The sequence below is a fragment of the Podarcis tiliguerta genome (assembly GCF_965153285.1).
Source record: "Podarcis tiliguerta genome assembly, chromosome: 4".
Taxonomy (NCBI): domain Eukaryota; kingdom Metazoa; phylum Chordata; class Lepidosauria; order Squamata; family Lacertidae; genus Podarcis; species Podarcis tiliguerta.
The window spans coordinates 77,372,787-77,395,479 of NC_139537.1; the positions used below are offsets into that span (position 1 = coordinate 77,372,787).

General features: G+C 42.6%; 1 protein-coding gene across 2 annotated transcripts in view; it reads left to right on the forward strand.

Annotated features, from left to right (window-relative positions):
* Nucleotides 1-473: 473 nt before the first annotated feature.
* Nucleotides 474-22,693, forward strand: part of NALF1 (NALCN channel auxiliary factor 1) — a 324,175-nt gene continuing 301,955 nt past the window's right edge. The window contains exon 1 of one of the 2 annotated variants that reach the window (XM_083438017.1): nucleotides 474-1,203. In XM_083438017.1, the coding sequence (XP_083294143.1) occupies nucleotides 530-1,203 (674 nt within the window). In that variant the 5' untranslated portion in view covers nucleotides 474-529. The remainder of the gene's footprint in view (nucleotides 1,204-22,693) is intronic. The other variant, XM_083438016.1, reaches the window with a different exon arrangement.

The window sequence follows — 22,693 nt, forward strand, 5'->3', positions numbered from 1 at the left end:
AGCAGCAGCAGCAGCAGCCTTCGCCCCGCCGCTCCTCCGGCGTCTCCTCAGCAGCTCGGGCCAGGCGACGCGCAGCAGCCAGCCTCTCGCCAGGAGGAGGAGCAGGAGGGTCTCGTCTGGGGCTAGCGGGGGCCCGGCTCGCGGGGTCCCCCGGCTGGCTCTCCAGGGCGCCGGGGTGGGGGGCGGCGGCGGCGGAGCAGCGCGCCATGAGGCGAAGGGCGGGAAGCGGTGGGCTGGCCGAGTTGGCGCCAAAATGGGGGCCCGCGCTCTGACCATGCCCGGGTGACAGGGAACGTGAGGGAGGCAGGGGACGGCGACCGGCCCAGCCCAGCCCAGCGCGCAGGAGCACCACCACCACCGTCCCCGCCACCCCCATTAGCGCCGCCGCCGCCACCGCCGTCGTCGTCGCCCTTCTCTGAGGGGGGAGCCTGGCGCCCCGCCGCGCCGTGTCCATGCCCGTGGGGCCGCCGAGCCCGGCTGCGGAGCCCCCCTCGCCGTGGAGCCGGCCGGGGCTGCGCGCTCCCGAAATATGAGCAGCCGCCCCCCGGGAGGAGCCGGCTCGGGCGTGTGCTTCGGCCCGCGGGAGCCCGACAAGCCCTTCGCGGACTCGGAGCGGGCGCAGAAATGGCGCCTGTCGCTGGCCTCGCTGCTCTTCTTCACCGTGCTGCTCTCCGACCACCTGTGGCTCTGCGTTGAGGCCAGGCAGGTCGCGGCCGGGCGCCACCGGGACCCAGAGCGGGCGGGAGCGGGCAGGGAGGACGGCATGGACGGCGCGGCGGAGGCGGAGGGCGGCGGCGGTGGCGGCCAGTGCTTCAGCCTGCTGGGCGACGCCGAGGCTGCGTGCCGCCGCCTGCAGCAGCCCGGAGCCTCGGCCCAGGCGGAGCTCTACCTTCCCTTTTGTAGTTCCTACACGCTGCGCGAGCTCTTCGCCGGGCTTTCCCGCCCGGACACTCTGAACTGCACTCTGGACCTAGGCGAGGGGGACGAGGACGAGGAGTTGGATGGCGAAGGGCGCCGCAGGGAGCAGGAGGAGGAGGAGGAGGAGGATTGGCTCGGCTCTTGCCGCCGCTGCGTCCTGGCTTACCAGAACTACGACCAGCAAGCGCAGGACCGCTACCGAGAGTTCGAGCTCGTGCTGCAAAAATACTTGCAGGCGGAGGAGTACTCGGTGAAATCCGGCCCGGAGGATTGTAAGGTAGGAGTGTAGGTGGTTTTGTTTTTTTTTATAACCCCCACCACTTTGGCAATGTCTTTCTCCCACCCCTCCAATCCCTCGGATTCACTGTTGGTCTCTTTGGCGACGCTGTGGTTTGTGGCTTCGTTTCTGGCTCCTTCTCCCTCCCCTCCTTCCCTCTCTTCCCCCGGTCCTGATCATATGCGATGGGCTCCTGACTCGCGCTGGCCCCGCTCTGACTGCCAGGGGCTGGAATGCGGCTTGGCAGGGGAAGAGGCGCTGCGTGCCAATGAGCAGGACCCGGGAGCGCGTGGGCTGCTGCTGCTGCTGTTGCGCGGAGGCGGCGGGTGGGGTGGGGGTGCGTGGGAGGGGGAGGGGAGGCCGAGACGTGGTCGCCAGCGGGGGTTTCCCTGGCCCTTCAATGATCAGGGGATCTCGCTTGTTTCCCGGAACTGAAAAAGCGTCATTCGCGTGGCGGTGCGAAGGTCTGCTTTCTTCGCAGGGGAGGGTGGGGGCATTAACTTCCGAGTTGCTGAATCAGGGCGGTTGTTGGGATGGATGGAGTTGGGTCCTGAACTTCTGAGGAGGCACTGCTTCTCTCGGGCTTGGTAGGTTATTCTTTCGTTTAAGGAGAACAATGCCAAATACTGTGGGCATCTGTTTGGTGCCCTTCGCCAGCTTCTGGCTAACCGGTTGGACGACCAAGGACAGCTCTAGGACTGGTCAAGAACTTTCTTGTGTGTCCCTGGAGGCACAGCGTTGTGTAGGACATTTGCTGCGGAAGCTCTGCATGCTGTTGAACTCAGGGAATCAAAAGCCTGGTAATTTTCCTGGGGTGTCCTAAGAGTCTGGTAATTGAGTCTTAGAGGAAAGGAAGTGATCCCAGGTGGCTCTTCTTCTCTCTCTGTGTGTAAATGTCTCTGTTTCAAGTCTGCTCTGCCGAATCCCTGGAGTTGGAATATGCCCTAGGTTTATGGGAGTCGCAAGCAGAGTCTGCAGCGAACTGTGCAGGGGTGAAAAAGTAGTGATGGCAGAGTCTTAGTGACTGCCTCTTTGCTCTTTGTACATAATTCTGATTTCCCATTTTGCCTTAACCTCAGGCACCTTGTCCTTTAAGAAAAGTGTTGCTCTTGCTGTAGTGACATGTTTCTAAGGTCGCAGTTCAGTGCACACTGCTGTGGGAATAAGTTCCACAGAAATCAATGGGGTCTAGCTTCAGAGGTTCTGGATAATAGGTTCTGGATAGTAGCTGTCAACTTTGTACATGAACTGTTGTTTGGTGCTTTAAAAAACAACAACCAAGGGCTAGAAGCAGTTTAAAAAACAAACATATATGCAAGGCCCTGATTTAGGTATTGATGCTTGTTGATTTCAGTAGAAGCTACTTCCAGGAACTGTGTTTGGGATAGTAATATATTATATTGTGTAGTGGAACTGCAGTGTTTCCTTTAGGGTTTATCACCCTGATGTAATCTTAGAGCACCCAAAGAAAATCTAAATGTTGTAGATGTAATGAGTATTGGCCAACTTACTTTTTTTTAAAGGAAAGCAATGCTTGTTGAAAGGATTTGCTTGTCATGGAAAGAGGGTATAAGAAGTAAACCCACCAGCAGATAATTTTTAAAGTTTACATTGAATATATTACCTTTATTTATAAGCAGAGCAGTGGTGATCTAAGAGCTGCTGGGATGCAAGCTTCAGTTCAGGTTTGCAAGTCCTTAAATAGTATCTTTAAGAGTTTGCATGCTTACTTGTGTGACAAAAACAAATTGCTGCTTATTGTTAAAGTGAAAGGAGAAACTGCTTTGTGGGCTGGAAATATTCAGAGTCTGCTTCTTAACAACAGACATTTTATTTTGTTCGGGAATAAAGTCTGCAAGGCAGTTTTATGTGATGGAACTGCGGTACGTAGAGCTGCAAATGCTTGGTGCTGTCCAGGGTGCTGCAGATTTTCAGTACTGTCCATGGTGCTTGATGTCATAAGCAATGCAATGCAACTGTGTTCTCAGAGCCTTAGGTTTAGTAATAACAAATCACCTATTTCGACAAATGTAATAACTGAGCACTTTAATGTTCGATAAGTTTGATGCATATATAGTATGAATGGTGGATATTGTGACTTGAATATTGGAAAGCACATACTACAGTATGCTAACTGTGTTCAAATATGTAACTATGAAGTTTTAATGCTTTTGCAGTCTGAAATGTTTGCTTTTAGGGGGGTAAATGGACCACGGCTTGTAGTACTGTTTGAGAGTAATGTAACAGATATATTAGAATACCGTTTGACTGAACACACATTTGACACTCTATATCTGTGCTTTTATCCACAAATAAAACCTCTGGTATGATGTAGATATGCTTCTTTCGGTTTAAGTGACGGTTAAGGGTACATTTTGTTATGATTCAGCTGTAGGTAGGCCTTACATAAACTGGAACCTTACTTACAGCCCATATTATGTCTTATTTAATTGTTTGGTCCGTTGTGGGCTACTTTTCACTGTGCATTAAAAGAGGCAAGAATATTGAATTAAGTCGGCCGGCATGCATCTAAGCAGCAAAGCTGTTAAAACTGTTCGTTTCCATTTTAGAAAAGAGAGCACTTCTTCCAGTTTACAATTTGTACTTGATGACAAAATCAATGATGCTTGCTATGCACACCATCTCCTGTAGCATTTGTATTCTGTCATGTATTTACTTCCTACTAAAGCAGCCTCAGATAACAATTGGTTAGTATATTAGAAAGCAGAAACTATAGCATTGCTGATGTCCTGTCTGAACATTAAAATGTATGCCTAGAATGATATTGGCAAGGATAATTGGCAAAGGCTCTTAATACTACACAGTTCTTACATTCTATCAATATGCTATAGAGAGCTACTTATTCACATTTCTTTTTCCAATGTGCAGTTTTTAAATCTTTCCTATCTATGTGGCAAGCAACCCAAGCAAAATATGGCACTGTACTGCATCAGTTTCTATGTATTTTTGCAGTTATAGCTCACAGTTCTCTCCAGTTAGAAAGATGCTATGAATTGCTGAGTATGAACCCAAGTTTTTAATTTTATAAATCAGATTAACATATAATTTATCCTGAACTTACTTGGATTTACCTGATGTACTGGAATGACAGGTTGGTTTAGAATTAAAATTAAAAACCACATCTAAGATTGTTAGATATTTTTGCATTGGTATTGGAAGTGGAATTATTTTGATAGCTCGTGGTAATGGCGTAAGTATGTTTATGGTTGTTCATGCAGTGGTACCTCCAGTTGCGGTTGGGATCTGTTCCGGAGGTCCGGTCGGATCCCGAGGTTTCTGCAACCTGAGGACTGCTTCTGCACATGTGCAGACTTCTTCTGTGCATGCGCGTGGGGCAAAACCCAGTAAAATACTTCCAGGTTTGCTGCACACACATCCCAAAGTTTACGTAACCAGAGGGTTACGTAAACAGTGGTACGACTGTACAGTAGAATGCGCCAATTTTATGTGTCTGTTTGGATCTGGCCTGGGTGCTGATTTAAGGGCACATGTTGTTGCTGATTCTAACTTTGCAAAGTTTTAATTACAGTTGGACAATTTCATGCTATGCTCTTGAGAATTTTGCAAAGGTGAAGCCCTAGGCCAATTACCTGACAATTAAGATTATAGTTGTGTAATTTACTAGAATGCCCATGGCTCTTGACTTGAGTTGATGGGTGCTATCTTTTAACAACCTAGGATGAACCCTTTTACTTTACAACTTTTCATTTATAATTTCCATATCCTAGTAAACAAGTTGGAATTTTACATATTTACAAAGCATGGTATTCATATATTCATTTTGATTTTTTAAGCCAACCATTACTATATACCTCACTGGAAAAGTTACTTAGACAGGTTTGGAGACATACCAGACACCAAACCAGACATGCCTTGTTTTCATGGAAGATGGAATAAATTAGAGCTCAAACCTCATTCTTGTCTTCAGAGGATATCTTTGAGTTTTTCTTAAGTTGGTAGTTATTCATAAAGCAAGCTTCAGGTTGTTGCTAAATGAGAACTGGGTCAACTAATAAAGTTCATGCCAGCATGCATGCGTAAAAAACATTTTAGTGAAGCCAAGTATTTGAACACATGTGTTTCAGAAGTATTAGGCCTAGAATCCAGCACAGAATTAGGCATGTTTGAGCCAACCCTGCTACTAGAGTCCTATTGAATTTATCAGTGGTGAAACATTGCTCCATGGTAGAGATAGTGCCATAATTTCCCCTTAAAAGGCTCCCCCTGCTCAAATAAAACAGTACTGGCAGTCAAAAGCACACTGCTGTTTCTATCTCTCTACTCCTCCAAGGAGGAAGCAGGGCAGGTTGAGTGTCCCAATCCTCTCTGATGTTTTCTGAGGGTTTAGTAATCATCCAGTGCTTGGAAAACTTTGGAACAAACCGGAGTGTTTCTTCCTGCTACTTCAGTATGCTTCAGTAAACAATGGCTGGGGGGGGGGGGGAGAGGCGGAAAACAAGACTAGACCTTTTTTGCAGTGGTTCCCCACTTGCGGAATGCTCTCCCCAGAGAGGTTTGCCTGGTGCCTTTGTTACAGATCTTTATCGGACAGGCAAAAGCATTCTTCTTCTCCCAAGCTGTTGGACAATTAAATCAAACAATCTATGGCCTTTTAATCTGTGTGGGTGTGTGCATGGGTGTGTATGCATATTGTTTTTGTTAGTATGTTACATGTTTTTGTGTTTTGATATTTTAAAGTGTCGTATGATGATAAAAGGCAGTATAGAAATTTAATAAAAAATAGATAAAACAAATCAAATGTAGACGAGGCTCAAACTGGATCAAAAGCAAGAACGGGCCAAATTGGTATAGCCTGTGAGGGAGATGCAAATGTTGAGAAATGAGGGCTGATTTGATTTACACGCTTGAACTTTAATGCCTTGATCTAAAGTCATGGAAGTGTTAAGGTTTCTCATTAAACATAGTGAACATTTAAAATTCCTAGAGCACAGCATGGGCAAAGAATCAAGTTCTTAAGCAGCAAACACATTGAGATGGCAGAATGTATTTTCATATCCAAGTGCATATATACACTTAGTTCTAGGAAAATAATAGTGCAATCCTGTATATGTCTACTTAGAAGCAAGTCCCAGATAAGTAGGTATGAGATTGCAGCCTTGGGGAATATTTTACTCATGTACACATCATTAGGATTGTTTGCGTAACTTATTTTGAAGCATAATGGGTTTCCTCTCTTCTTGTTCTACCTGGAGAATTCAAGGTATATAAAAAGAGAATTCAGTTCAAGTTAATGCTATGAATAAAGTTTAAATATTTTTACATTTATGAACAATCATGCAAAAGTACAAGTATACAATATTTATATATTTTAATAAATCATGCATGTAGCAGGTGTTGCTTTGTCGGACTATAGAAAACAAAACATAGTCCTCTGCAACTTATTACAGAACTTTGTAAACATTGTACAGGTTGCTTGGGGTCGATTGGTGCTTGTTTTATGCTGAATTGGATTTTATGGCTGGATTTATTGCAGGGTTGTTTTACCAGTTTATTGTTTTATTATTGAATTGCTGCAAGTTATATTTGAAATGTTGCTTATATTGCTGCTACAGGCTACTTAGAGAAAATTTTTATTAGTTGACTCATAAATGGAAATAATAAATACATACACCGACCACTTTTGTATAAAGCAATTATTGATGGTGCTTCATCCCTGAACCTTTGATCATGGCCTATAAATATAGTCACCAGTGAAGGCATAAATATAATCCTTGCAACCAGTAGGGAAAGAATCTTCTTCTGCAGCGATCACTCATAGCTGAGTAAGATTGTCTTCCATGAACACGATCTTAACAGTGAGTCCGTAAGTGACTGTGGAGGCCAATTTTGGATCCACATATCCTTCCACAGTGGGGACATAGGTTTCTGGGTAGGAGTTGATCACGGTGAGGGTTTGCCAAACGTGCACATTTTCCCCTTTTGTCCTGAGTTTGAGCGTCTTCAAAGTCCATGACACCTTTGGTAAAGGCTGTTCTCCAACTGGAGCGCTCACAGGTCAGTGATTCCCAGTTGTCCATGTTTATACTACATTTTTAAAGATTTGCTTTGGAAGACGATAATCAGGCATCTGAGCAACATGACCAGTCCAACGAAGTTGATGTTGAAGAATCATTGCTTCAACACTGGTGATCTTTGCTTCTTCCAATACACTGGCATTCATTCGCCTGCCTTCCCAAGTGATGTGTGAATTTTTTTTTGAGACACCGTTGATGGAAGTTGATCTAGTGCCAGGATGAGATATGTTGGGCTTGTGAGACTTACTTTTTCTGTTTTACTAGAACCCTGAGATCTACCAACTGGAGCCAGGTACAAAATAGTGGGGGTGATGGAAACACAGATTTAAAGAGCCATGTGCTCTCAAGGACATGCTTAGCTCAGTAGTATGTTTTCAGTACCAGAACTGAGCAAACAGTCTCATCACACAAAAACTCAGTCCTGGTTTCCTCAATATGCAGGAGCAGGCTCAATATGTGGTTTACCAGATATACAGGGGCAACCCTTTACTTGACAGGACAATTCTACCTCCTAAATGTTTATTGGCTGGTTGTTGTGCTTTTGTCAAGCACACTTCAAGTGGCACCACAGACACACTTCTTTACCCCCTGGGGTCTCAAATCTCTCCCAACATACTGTTATATTTTTGTTGGGGGGGGGGCCTAGAAATTAATAAATGGTAGGATTTTGATTATTTGGGATGTGAAGGGAGAAATACAAACTGCAGAGGAATTCTTAGACTAGCCTATGCAAAATGACCTGCCCTTTAAGAAACAACAAAGGGGCATTGGCAATGCAGGAGAACTGCCCTCCTCTCTCCCTTGCCCTGAGGTGTGAACAGAGACAGGGGTTTGGAAAGCTGCCGGGGTAACTGTGTGTTTGAGGTGACAGGAAAAGAGAGCCTGGTAGCAAGGGGTTGTGCGAAGGAGAATGAGGAGGAAGATACAAGCCTTTTTTTGAAATGACCATGCTATAAGATCTGGAGTCCCTCCATGCAGACAGAAGGTGCAAATAGGTGAACAAACATTTTTTTCTTAAAGCTATGGCAGTCTCCGCTGTGTTTCAGTTCTCCAAAGGAACACAGACCTGAGTGAGTGCCTGGAACTCCATGGGCTCTTGAGCTTGTTTGGAGGTTCTTTTTTTCTTTTTGTAATGTTCTGAAAATCTTAATAAATATTTTATATATATAAAAAAAGGAACCCCATGGGCTCTTGCCACCGCTTGACAGAGAGAGGGAGAGGCACCCAACTTTTGTAGCAATACATTGAAAATCTCATTGGAGACCTTAAAAACACCCCCAAAACTATTAATGTGATTTTGATTTTCTTTTTTTTTTTTGAGATTGGCTGAAGGTTAAAAAGGAATAACTTGCAACTTTATGGAACAAACCACCATATTATTGTTGTATATTCATAAACAGGTGTAAGTGCTAACAAACATAATTGTGTTTATTTGTTTTATTTAAGACGTTTATGTTCATACTGCTTAGTCATTAGCATTTTTAATTGGTGTGCATAAAAGCAAACCGCAGAAAATGAAACAATAATACAGTAAAAATTTATCAGGGAACCAGTTCATATGACTGGGAAATAAAGGTGCTAATCACAAATGTTTATCATAATTGGGTTGGGCTGTTTAACTGATAATGGAGTTGTTACGTGTGCCTTTTGTATAAAGGAAGGTCTCACTTCTTAAAATGCAAAAATGTTGAATTAATGAGGATGTACATCTTGACTATGTAATATATATTTCACAAAAGGGATGTGGGTGGCACTGTGGTCTAAACCACTGAGCCTCTTGGGCTTGCCAATCAGAAGGTTGGCGGTTCAAATCTGCACGACGGGGTGAGCTCCTGTGACTCTGTCCCAGCTCCTGCCAACCTCGTAAATTGAAAGCACGCCAGTGCAAGTAAATAAATAGCTACCTCTGCGGTAGGAAGGTAAACGGCATTTCCATGCACTCTGGCTTCCGTTACGGTGTTCCATTGCGCCAGAAGCAGTTTAGTCATGCTGGCCACATGACCTGGAAAACTGTCTGCAGACAAACGCTGGCTCCCTTGGCCTGAAAGCGAGATGAGTGCTGCAATCCTATAGTTGCCTTTGACTGGACTTAACCATCCGGGGTCCTTTACCTTTTTACCTTTATATATTTCACACATACTTTGGGTGATATCCAAAGTTAGTTATACTCAGAGTATGGCCCACCAGAATCACTGAAATCAATTTACTTAAGTCCTACTTAAGTGTAACTTATTTGATATCATCCTATAAACCTAAAGATACCACTTTTACTGAAATCAGTAGACATTTTGAACCATGCATGAGGCACGACCAAAGTACAGCCTTGCCTTGTGATACGTTACCATTCAATTTCAAAATTCCTGCTTTCCTGTGTTTTATCGGATACTTCAATATAATCAAATTTAGGCCACAGCTAAGAACTTCTGAAAGTCTCACACATGAAATCCTTCAGTGATACTTTTTAATCTCACAATGCCTATTTTAAAAGTGCAGTTCCACTCTGAAACTCTTTTCAAATTGATAATAGTTCATATTTATTTAGTGCAGCTTAAAAAAAGCTTACAATGCTCAGTTAATAAAAAAATGCATGAGAGGTATTTATGATCAAAAGGGAAATGAGAAATATTTCACCAAGCAGTAAGCTCTAATTATAGGAGTCATAATCATAAAAAAGATTTTTAAAAAATACTTTCTGAGTCTGAATTGTATTTTGGCTTCATTTCAATTCTGGAGGATGTATCCTGATACAAGCATTTTATTTTTTTTTAATTAAAAACCACCAGTCCAACATGCAAAAGCTATACTGAGAATGTGCGCTAGAGCTATGGTTGGCAGCTGTTTTTAGAGGTAGGTAACTTTGAGGGAATTGGGAGTTGAGATTCAATTCCATCCCCCCCTGCTAATGGCTTGCTGGCAAACTTAACTGTTGCTCTCTACCTCTTTAATGGGGGGTTTTGGAGGCAGCAAAACAAAGGATGACAATGAGATGTAAAGTTAGATCGAACTCCAGAATCCTCTTTGACACTTTATTCACTCAAGGCAACACCTATTTTTAGGGTTCATGCTGTTACTGAAGTGATATGGTAACTCTGCCCTTTGGCTTATTGTGTGCCATAGTTGTTTGTGATGCATATTCATTTCATTGTCAAGTTTCTTTGGTATAGACTGAGTGCTCCCCATCTGTCTTCCTTTCCGTAGTTCTGTTTTACCTGTCAGGCCAGCCTGCAGCATTAAATAAGGTGCTTCCTAATTGTGCTGACCACAGAGAAGACTCCGTAGAGCGGGATGAAGCCCCGTCTATGGCAAATAGATGGTTGCTGTGTAGACTAATTGTCATGCCTGTACAGCCAGCATGGCTAGGATAGGTTAACCCACATTTCGACCTCTTCAGATTGGCATCTGTCACCACGTCATGTGGTCATGAATTGCATAGCTTAACAATGCACTGTGTGAACAAGCATGTTGTGGATCTGGCTGGGTGGCAATGCTCAAAATGGCAGAGTGGTGAGATGTATACGTGAACACATTTTGTGTGAGTCCTTCACTTGCCACTTCAACACTGTATTATGTTCACACTGGCCCTCATAGTGCAGCTGGCAAACCTTCCGCATGATGCCACTGGCACACCTGCCAAGGTTGCTTTTGACTTGACTGGCATTGTTTCTTGCACTGTCAAAGCATAAACTCACATTCTCATTTGTCTTGGGGAGTGGCGCTAACAGAAACAGGGAGAGAGGGAGGTGGGGCTCACCACTCCTGATTTGTTTTATTGCTGTTCTCTGGGAGTCTTCTGTGAATGTACAATGCATAGAAGGCATCTTGCAGAGGAGTTTCATTCACTGTTTCTGACCTTTCTTTGCTCTTCTTTCTCCTACCTCAAGCACCCTGCTGTTGCTTGGAGAGAGAGAGAGAGAGAGAGAGAGAGAGAGAGAGAGAGAGAGAGAGAGAGGTAATCAGCCTTGGCAGTAGGCCACCGATAGCAGCTAGTGGTTGGACAGCGACAGGTTGACAGATAGCATCTCTTCAAGAACTAGTGCCAAATTATGGACTCCAGCTTGTTGAACCCTAATGTAGAATCACTTTATCACTTTGAAACAAGGTTAATGTAGGGCTCTCTTTTACTGGCTCTCTGTCATGCTACCAATTTCTCATTAAAAAGATAAACCTGTTGATATTTGCTCTTCAACAGTTTACTCCACGATGATCCTACGGACATCTACTTGTCAGTAAGTCCCACCAAAATCAGTGGAGCTCACTTCCAAGTAATGAGTTTAGAATCACGGTAAGATGCAAGCTATAATTTATTTATTTCAAAGTAGTCCTATTACAGTAAGTGAGATGATTCCAAAAACTAAAGTGTTCCCAAACTCAATAGTTATGATTCTGTTTTTTCTTCTTCAGTTGGTTTGCAGCAAGTTATTTATGAAGGGTATTACTTACAATGTAATATGCTCCTTTGAATCAGCATTCAAAATTTAATTTGTATCCGTTATGCTTTCACTTAGGAAACAAATTTTGATGTTGCGTTTCATTTTATAAGGAAGGTTTTGAACAACTCTGTGTATTAAAGCCAGTTAGAAATGTTAATTAAATTACTTTCCAGATTACTACACTGGAGCAGTTGATCTCTAAATAAGAAAATACAAACTACAATCCTGTATAGATGTGTTACTACCATTATTTTCCCATATAAGAACTCTTGAGCTGGGACTTTCTAAATATATTCAAATGAGTGATTGATAAAATAGCCTCTTTCAGAGAAGCAAACACAACAAAAGAGAAGCAACACAGATAATCAGATGATGAAGTATTTTTGTTTCCAACTTGCATCAGTACTGCTTCATTATGGCAAACATGTCTGAGAATTGTGAAGATTTTGGATGCAAACCACAGATTTTGGATGGCAACACTGTTGAGTACCTTGGCTTTGTTCAGAAAGGACTCATAAACATGAAGGTTTAGCAGTTAACAAATTTTATTCAGTGTTATGGTGCTCCTAGCTCTGTTTCGAAGATTTTTTTTTTTACAGAGCAAAGGGAAATAATTCCAGATTGATCTATAAACTGTAGCTTTGACCATTTTAGGAGTAAAAAACCCTTAAGAAAACACAGTTGAAGTTCAAATCCTGCTATTTACTTTACCACAAAGTGCATTGGAAAAGGGCATTCAAGTCTTACCCTGATGTTCCATTATGGGATTGGGAGTTACAGAGCTGCAAACTATGGTTTCATTTGGGAACTGCACGTGCTTGACCTTCACACAAAATGTGGTATTTAGCGTGAGATTGATAGCCTCATTTTAAGCATATTTCTTCAGAGATAAATCTTTCTGGATTCAACAGGAATTATCCCCCCATCTAATGTGCACATGCCTGGAATTGCTTCTCAGCCTCATGCTGTCTTGGAATAAACTCCCCTGAAACCCTTTGAGATTTCTTGTTCTTCTTAGCTCCTGCATGCCAGCAGCCCATGAAAAAGGAGGAAAGAAGGAAAGGGCTGCTGACAGGTTGGCCAACAGTTCTGTACTTACAGAAGAATCATCAGCCCTACTTGTTCTTCTGTCTCTGACCTCTACTGTTTCATCTGCCTTGTGTTGCCCCTTCAGTTAGCTCTTTCTCCAAATTAGCTTCCCCGAGTCCTGTGCTGCACTAGTCTGCATTTTCCTGTTTATTATCCTGCCCTCACCACCTTTCTCTGGACACATCTAGGGATTCTGACATCATTCTGGCTTGACCATTGACCCTGTAGGGCCACATTTTGTGACATTCACAAAAGTCAGTCTGGCGCAAGAGGGTAAAAATATAATGTATGCTGATAATCGGTTGCCCGTGGGCATGAGTATTCAGAAACTGCAATGATATATAGTGCATGTTAATATAACGGTTACAAATATCAAAGGCTGGGCCAGGGAAAATATATAGTAGAACAGTGTTTTGTTTTTGTTTTGCAAATTTCAGTGCTGCCATTGGAGTTTTGCAGAGGAGCATTTTTATTTCCTCCAAAAAACTTGTGAGAAAGGTGCAAACCATGTTAAATATCGAACTGCCATGTTTAACATAAATTTGATATGAGTCCTGCTTTTTGTGAATGTTGGTAGAAAGTCTAATCGAAAGCATATGAACTACATATAAATTTATTTGGTTATGTGGTTTAAATCCGCAGGAAATGATGCCTACTTACTGGTGAATTGAGGCTGCTCTCTTGTTCATGCTTACATGGAAGTAAGCTGCACTGAACACAATTGGATCCCCTTCCCCCGAGTAAACATGCAACGCTGTGAAAGACAGGAGTTTCTTTATATCAGTACTTTACTGCAATGTCAGTATAATCGGAACAAACATTAAGTTCACAATATATTTTATACGCTTGTAAAGTGAAGAGCTAATGACAGGGTATGCTGATTGATAATGTCCTAGGAAGTTTGCCACATAAAGAACACACTCCTTGTTGAAAGCTCCCAGTTTCTTGGTTCTCAACCAATGACAGTAATTTATTGTTGTCAGATTAAATGCAGTTCCTGCTTTTCGTTGCCACGTATAATCTCTCCTTTCCTTTTAGTCTATTGATCTTTCAGACATCTAACGTCAAAATAGGATGTGTCACATTTGTTGGAGGCATGAGGTCATAAGAATGAATTATTCTCTTTCAAACACTGGTGTTGCTTGCACAGGTGACGACTCCTTTGTAAAAATCGAGTTACCAAAAGTAAGTCAGAGCACTACAACTGGACTTGTGGCTAAGTGAGAAGGTCACAGGTAACTTCTGCAAATCATACTTGCCTCTTCCTGTTTGTCCATTACCACATATTTAATGCCAAGGATAAAAAAATTAACTTAATATTTGATTTTTTAAAATAAAAAGTAGGATGTAATGTGGTATACAAGTCTTAGCAAGCAAGCAAGCAAGCAAGCAAGCAAACATCAACTTGTGTTTGTATTTATGTTAAGCATTTAAAAGCTGCCAGGGACAATAGTGAATGCAATCTCTTATTAGCGTATTTTAATTTCCTTCTCACTTAGCATCCCTTTACAAATATGCTGCCCTTGCAGAGTAGGCTGGTTACCTGGGCCTCTCTATTCAGTTGTGGAAACAAAGATGGCTGCAACGAAATTGCCAGGTGGCGTGACATAAAGAAAGCCTTAAAAAGTCTCTCTGACAAGATGTCAGCCTATGAAGTTAATTACTACACTTCAACACATGGTACAGTACAGTATATGAATTCTAAAAGTAGCAAATAGTTTGAAGAACAGAGAAAAAAACCACTACGTTAAAAGCAAGCAATTCATCTACACGGAAGGAAAATTATACTGCTTAAAAACACAGCGATCGTTTCAGCAGCGAACAATTAACTGGGTGACTTGTATGGAAAAGGTCACAATAAGGAGGACAAGTGACATTACAAATCACTATCTGCCAATTTGGGTGACGGAGATCTGGACAATGCAAGAAGTATCCCTAGGAAAGCACTGATTTTCCCACTCCACAGGTCAAGTGCTGCCTTCTTACATTTTAATATAGCAGGGAACATTTGGACCTGAGGTTAGCTTTTATATCCAATCAAGTCATTTAATTTGACTTGTTGACTTTGCCATATCTGTTTTGTTTTGTATTGTTATGAACTGAGATGTTGTATTTTGGTATTTTGCTTATATATTCTTTGACTTATTTTGCACCCTTCATCCTAAGGCTGTAGAGTAGATTACAACTCGGAAATCACAACGTAATTTTTTTTATGACATCTCGGTTATTTAATAATTCAAAATATTGCAGCCAGACATATTGATTTAAACAGCTCATAGTGCCTAAAGCTATTTAGTGGTGGCACCAGCCCCTAGAGGAAGTGTATTCTATAAGCATGGAACTCTTGCTGAGAAGGCCCTGTTGAAGGGTAATTGCAACTGACTATTGCAATAGCCTAACTGAGAGATGACAACTTGGATTGATGTTGACACACTATCCCTATCTGATGTTTCTTGTGAGCTGGTTTGGATATGGTCCACTGCAAAAAGTGCCATATAACTTTCAATTTAGTTTAACAACACGACTGTTGAATTTTCGACCTGCTGAAGTTTCAGAATATTTTTTCAGGCTTTTGTCTTCCAGATAAGCATGCAGTCGATGTACCAGGCACAGCTAGATTTTTTTTAAAAAAACCATAAACTGCTTGTCATGGCTCTTACTTGCCCATTAAGCAGCTTGCTGGGTCCTGGAGAACTCCCAATCTACAAATCTGCCTTCAGCTTGCTTCCAAATTGGCTGACCCACCTACCATAAATATCTCTGCCTTGTGTAGCGTGAGCTTCAATTTATTAGCCTGTGTTCAGCCCATTGACTTCAGGCACTGCCGAGGGTTGCTTCACTGTGATTTGAGGAAGAACAGATTTAATTGGGTATCATTTGCTAATTGGCGGCATCATACTGCAAAGCCTCGTATGACCTCTCTCAGTAAATTCATGCAAATGTGAGACAACCTGGGAGACAAGGCAGAACTCTGTGGCACCACATAGAGTTTGCCAGATGCAAAACAGTACTGTAGTCTTCCCATTACCATCTTTGGGAATTTATCGGTCAGACAGGAGTGGACCCAGTGCCAAGGAGTGCTATGTCCAAATCTCAACCCTGACAGGAATACCTTAAGGGGTGGTTCTGAAGTCTTCCAAGAGATCCAGACAAATCAACAGTGATGCATGTCCCTGTCTACATTTCGGTGTATGTTGCTTACTAGCACTATCAAGACAATTCCAGTCCTCAATCCAGGCTGAAATTAGTCTAGATAATTCATGTCCCATTCAAGAATCAAGGATCAAGGAGACTGGTAGGCTGCACGAATCTTATCCATGTCCTTGAGATGTGCTAGCTGCAACTCATTCAAGTGATTGCGATTAACAGAGGCTGAGAATACCTCAGGTTAAGTGTAGAAAAGGCGCATCTGAGTTGGCACCGCTTCTCTGTAAAAGTGTCTTGCAAACCAAACCGTCAACACACTCTCAAGAGTTGTGAAGAAGCAAACTATCTAGAACTGCTCACCTAGATTACAACTGCTCACCTAGATTCACACTGTGCAGCTGGTTTTATATCAGTATACCTGTCAAAGAACCCTCAACTGTGGTTTGGTGAAAATTAGTTGTTGCAGATTGGTCTTCTCCTTTTAAGGAATGAGTTGCAATTTTCTGTAGGGCGTCATGGCCTCTAAAATCCGACTTGTAAGTTTACTTGAAAGACCTGAGAGATGGCCAGGGAAGGGTGAGAGCTTTTCTGAACTCATTGAATCCTACCACCTCTCCTTCTTTTGTAGCTGCTTAAACAGGGTTTGAAACTAACACTGAAAAATAAAACAGTTAAAAAAAGAAGCATTAGTGAAGAAATGAACCTCATCCATTGGGCTGTTGATTCTGTAATCTCTTCCCCTGCCCTTCCTTTCTCCCTCTTTTCCTTTTCCCTTAATGGCTGTATCTTTTTCAGATGGCAAGTCCGGTTTAGCTTTTGAGGTGTTGCTGTATTATTGTTATGGATCTTCTTGCCTTAACATCCAAAGAGCATAGATGGTAAAAAAAAAGAAAAGAGAGCACTTAACTTGTTGTTGTTGTTGTTGTTGTTGAAACAAATCAGAAAATATGCAGTAATCCCTTCAGAAATGTATGGTTCTGTCTGGATGGCAACTCTGTGCCTCTGAGGGAACTCACTTCCCGCAGAACTGAAGTGTTGATGTTTTGTGAGGAATTGATCTGCACAGTCCTTGCTCCAAGGACACCACTGTAATCGGAGGGTAGTGTAGTGTCACAGCACTGCACCACCTTCTGCCATTCACCTAAACTGCAGAAATGACTGCAGTTGAAATTATTCTCTTAAACGTTAGTCTAGTCTCTCTCTGGCGAACCTTTCCTGCTGCCTAGGTATTTATCTCAGCCATTTAAAATGAAGGACTTGGAATAAGCTGATAAGGGTTGTCCACACTAGCTTTTTAAACGAAAGCTAATCTGCCTTTGATATGTATTTGTCACACTTCTAGCCATCAGCATCTGCATAAAGCACTGCTGCTAACAGTAGCTGCTGAACGACCACACCAAAATCTTATCTGGACAAAAGAAGGGATTTAGTTTTACTGCTTCAGTCTTGTTGCTGTTGTGTTCTTGTGGGAGTTGTAAGCTGAGTGGGCCTCTTTGCCCTCTGTCCCTCAGCCACAGATCACTTTCTCTGGCACAAATTATTCCCTGGCATTTTAATTCTGGCTTCTGCCTCTCCCCCTTCCTTCTTGTTTGTTGGCTGCACAGTTCTGCTTCCACACAAGCACATTCTGCAAACAGATTTAGGAGGGTGATAGACAAGCAAGCCCTTGCTTTATATCCATTTATGTGGATACAAAAATGGAAAGGTGCATGGCAACTTTGAACTGGTTACTGTAGCTGTTCCTTTAACAGTCGTTTGAACTACAGTCATGGGCAGACAATACAGTACAGGAAGGTTCATGTCTTGGTAGTAAAGGCAACGCTGTCTCTGCATGCAGAAGGTCCCAGGTCCAATCCCTGGAGCATCTTCAGGTAGGTCTTGCAAAGATGTCTGTCTAAAATCCTGGAGAGCTACTGCTGGCCAGTGGCCTGGTTTGCTTGACACAGGTAAGCCAAACTATGCTATAGCAGGACCACACAAATGTGCGGGTGCCTTTAGTAGAACCCATAGTCACTTTGCTCACCCCTGGTCCTTTTTGCTCTCAAACTGTGCTGCACTTGGCCTACCATGCTGTCCTAACAGAGACTTGTTGTTTAACTCTGCTTTCACTATCCATGAGCTGTAGCTGAGGCTGAAAGCACAGCAGGAAAAAGGACAAGGGAAAAAAGCAAAGCAGCTGTGGGCTCCTTTTTGGACTCCCTGCTCATTTGCATGGTCCCCATAAGCCATAGTTTGGCTTAGCATGTCATGTAAACCACCCTCGTGTAGTAGGCCTAGGCGATATATCGATATATTGTCCAAAACTGGTTTGAAGTCCATATCATGATATCGGTCTCATAGTTTTTGACCAGGCAATATATCACAAATCATGGTTTGTGTGTGTGTGTGATGCAAAAATCACAATGTGGGAAAAACCATGAAGCCAGGCAGTGCCTCTACATAGTTCCATTCTTACTTCAAACATTGTGATACATCAGTATATCGCAATGTTTAGCTGGTGATACATCACAATGTTGAAAACCAGGTATCGCCCAGCCTTACTGTTCCTCTCTACATAGCTTCATCCCCGTTTCAGACATTGTGATATATCATAATGTTTAGCTGTTGATCTATCACAATGTTGAGAACCAGCCCTACAGTGTAGACTATACCGGCGTAGAAAGACTAATCATCTGACTCAGCACATGGCAGTTTCCTATGGGTAAAGTTTAGTTCTGTGCCATGCAATGCTTCACCTTTTGATTTCTGCACAGCAAATAGCTGTTAAAGGGACAAAAGCAGACTTTTCCCTGGTCTGTTTGGCAAGGAAAAGCACACACATAAACAAAATCTAATCAGGAAATCTGCCACTACAGACATAGCCCAAGTCTGATGAACTGCAGCTAAACCATTCACAAACCCAGCTTCTTCATATGGGCACTGTTCTATCTCATTTCCCTGTGGAGTTATAAATTTACAGATAAAACTAATCCAGAGTTTCTTCCGTTTTGATGGGGCAGAAAAAATATCTAAAAGCGCTTGTGGAATAGAGTTTACTTAGGAAAAATAAGCCAGGCAGAGTATAAGATCTGACCTCCCCTATTGAATTGCTTATATACAGTGGTACCTCGGAAGACGAAAAACTCGCAAGATGAAAGAGTTTTCCGTTTTCTGAGTTGCTTCGCAAGATGGATTTCCCTATGGGCTTGCTTCGCAAGACGAAACGTCTTGCGCTTTTTTAAAAAACCGCCAGTGCATTCCTACGGGAAACCGTCAATACACAGTGGTGCTTCGCAAGACGAAAAAACTCGTAGAATGAAAGAACTCGCAGAACAAATTAATTTCGTCTTGCGAGGCACCACTGTATCTCCCTGTTTGCGTTCTTTCTTGCCTTTAAGCTAAAGGGAAAAGAAAAGGAAGGATTACGATGTCTTTCTTCAAAATAGCCACAGTATTGATAACCAGAAACTGAATGAAAATCAGTGTGGGAGAAAATCAGTGGTTGAGGGAGTAAGGGAAGTGTAGTGAATATAGGCTGTTTATATATATTTGAGTGCATTTACTTATTGCACAAATAATATGCTATGCTAGAAATGCTAGCTTTCTGTGTGCAAATCGAATGTGCAGCCTGTCCCTAACTGACAAAATTCTCATGGCGGAATGGAAGGTTTCCCACAACAAAACGTATAATCGAATGTATAATACCCACACATGAATTCTAAAGTGGAATAAGTGCACTGCCCACCTTTTTTCTGAATGTTGGTATTGGTATTACTTCAAATGTACTTCAAATGATGGGCAACCATTGCTTTTCTTCTTCCTTTCAATATTCATATTTACCCATCACTCAAGTATGTCACTCAAGAGGTTTTCTGCCTGTTCCATTTTGTCAACCAAAACAAAATTGAGTTATCAGTAAATTTTTATCCTCTTCTTGTTTTGCAGTCCGCAAATAAGCTCTGGCACGAAACCTGAAGGCTTGCTGTGATTACCTCGAGCTATACTCAGAATTGACCATTTATTTCTGCTCTTTGCTTTCTTTCTTTTTATTATTATGGCAGTTTGATTCTTGAAGTCCTCAGTTTAGAGTGAATGGAGACTTAGTGTAGCTGACAAGTGACGCTCCTGGAATTGTTGAGCCTCATCAGATACAGCTACTTAGCTCCAGCAGCTGAAAACAGTGTTCCATCACAGCTACAGCAGCACCTTGAACTTGATAAGTAGGGCAGATCCACCCACATCTGTCTCGCTTACTATGCAAAACTGCTTCTATGTAGGCTCTAGTTGCCTAGGCACAGGGTTTGCAAAACACTGATTATTGCAGATCCTTCATTGCCTCTAAGAGGTGTTGGATGGCACAGTTATTTTCTGGTGGGTTTTTCTAAGCCAATGCTGGTTCCCAAGTTACATTTCCTGACCCAGTAGTGGTGCATGAAGGCATAGGGAGAGGTTATGTTTCGGAAAACAATAGTACTAGATCTTGCATATGCAGAGAGCTGCAGTGGCTAAGAGCTGAACCAGCATGTTTCCCATATAAATTCTCACTATGATCTCATTTGTTGACCTCAGAAAAGTAGGGAAGGAGGGGCGACTGAGTGTGTACTGGAGGAATATCAACATGTCCCCCTATGACCTTTAACCTTTTTGGGTGTTAGCAAGTTTCATAAATAGTCCGTGGGGATGCAGGGACTTAGAGGGGGAGAGTTGCTGTTCTGGTGGGGTGCTAGGAAAGAGTTAAAAATCTGTGGCTAGGAGTGCAATGGGAGATAGTTTTCGCACTCATTTATCTCAGGGCATGCTGAGAGAAGTCAAAGATCTCTGAGGTGGAGAACTTTTGTGTTCTCTGTTCCATTTCTACAGCCACTCCGAGATAAGCAAACTGGTGATGCACTGAAGCTTTGTTAGTCTGTGACTGCTACAAATGCATTTGAGGTCTTAACCAGATACAAACTAACCTTAGAGGAAACAAGCTACAGTTTCCGTTCTCATCTGTGACACAGATCCTGGCATGTTTAATAAACCACAATCAAAGCAAAGCATGGTTTACCATAACATTGTGTATGAATGCAGACAATGTATGCAAAACGCCTGGAATGTTCAAAAGTACAATATACACACTAAATAACTGTTATGTAATGTGCATTAGCAAAAGCAATGTGACATTTTTTTGTGGTAGAGAATGTCCCAAAGGCATGCTTAATTGCACGCAGGCCAGTCCATCAAATTGTTGTTCGAACATTATTTGTTGACAAGTGCTAGAAGACCAGCTTTTTAAATGGTGTTTTTCTTTCTTTCTCAGAAGCCCAGTCCACACACAAAAGCAAATGATTTGCATAGGGAATATTCAGATGCAGCCTCTTTCAATGTGTATCCATAAAGGGGTGCTTTTTGTTTTGCCATACCCTTGCATCTTATTTTTGCAATCAATTTGTAGTCATTTGCTGATTATACTCAGATCTTGTGGTGAGCAGCAGCTACACACAAACCGTGCTGCCAAAAAGCACAGTCTTTAAATTGTTGAGGTTACTGCATAATGCCTGTTTGTCTGAATTAGGCTGCAATAGAGGCTGCTGGTGAAGGAAGTGGGTTCAGCTTCTCTAGTGGATATATTTGGTTTTTGAAGACTGGCACACTCCATGGAGGAATGGAGGCTCTTAATCTTGTTTGAATAGCAAACAAGCTGATGTTCCCTTGAATATTACTACTCTCTGCTATGATTAGCTTGATTTACCAGAATATGTTGTTTTGCTTGCAATTTGGAAAATGGGCACCAGAATAGTTATGTATTAGTCCTGCGGATGGATTAAATTGTGCTGCATTCTAGGAAATCTTACTCTCCCTCTAAAACTGTGACCTGTTATTGTTTTGTCTCATTGAGTATTCAACAAGACAATTCTATTCAGATGTTCTCAAAACCTGACCATGATACATTTGGCATTTGGAGGTGCTGTCTGCTTATTTGTTTAGCAGGTTGTGGTTGCTGGAGCATTGCTAGTATTTATTCTGCGATGTGGGTATTTTGTGGTGCCCATAACAGTTTCTTAGATTTCCAGGTGGGACCTCTGGCACGTGCCCTTCTTAAAGTCCACCTATTGTGTAGGCTTCACTGTGGTAAAGATGATTCTGATTAGGAAGTTCTTGCAGATTGCAGCTTTCCTCCCACCTTAGGAATTGGGAAGCTGGTAAACTGAAATCCTAGTGGAATTTTGAGTTTGTAGCCAGTAGCCCCCAACCTGCTCACAGGTCCTTATATGATTTGTAACAGTGGAAACTGTTGGTCCTGGCAAGTATTAAAATGTAAAGGGACCCCTGACCGTTAGGTCCAGTCACGGACGACTTTGGGGTTGCGGCGCTCATCTCGTTTTATTGGCCGAGGGAGCCGGCTTACAGTTTCCGGGTCATGTGGCCAGCATGACTAAGCCGCTTCTGGCGAACCAGAGCAGTGCACAGAAACGCCATTTACCTTCCCGCTGGAGCGGTACCTATTTATCTACTTGCACTTTGCTGTGATTTCGAACTGCTAGGTTGGCAGGAGCAGGGACCGAGCAACGGGAGCTCACCCAGTTGCAGGGATTCGAACCGCTAACCTTCTGATCGGCAAGCCCTAGGCTCTATATTAACCACTCTCAATTCCAACCTGATACCGTAATTGCCACCTGCCCAGATTTTAACATGTCTGAATTAATTTTAAGATGTATTTTAATTAATTGATGTCTGTTTTTATGCATATTGTGTTGTTTTTATGATGTTAGCCGCTCTGAGTCCAGCCTCGGCCAGGGAGGGAGGGATACAAATAA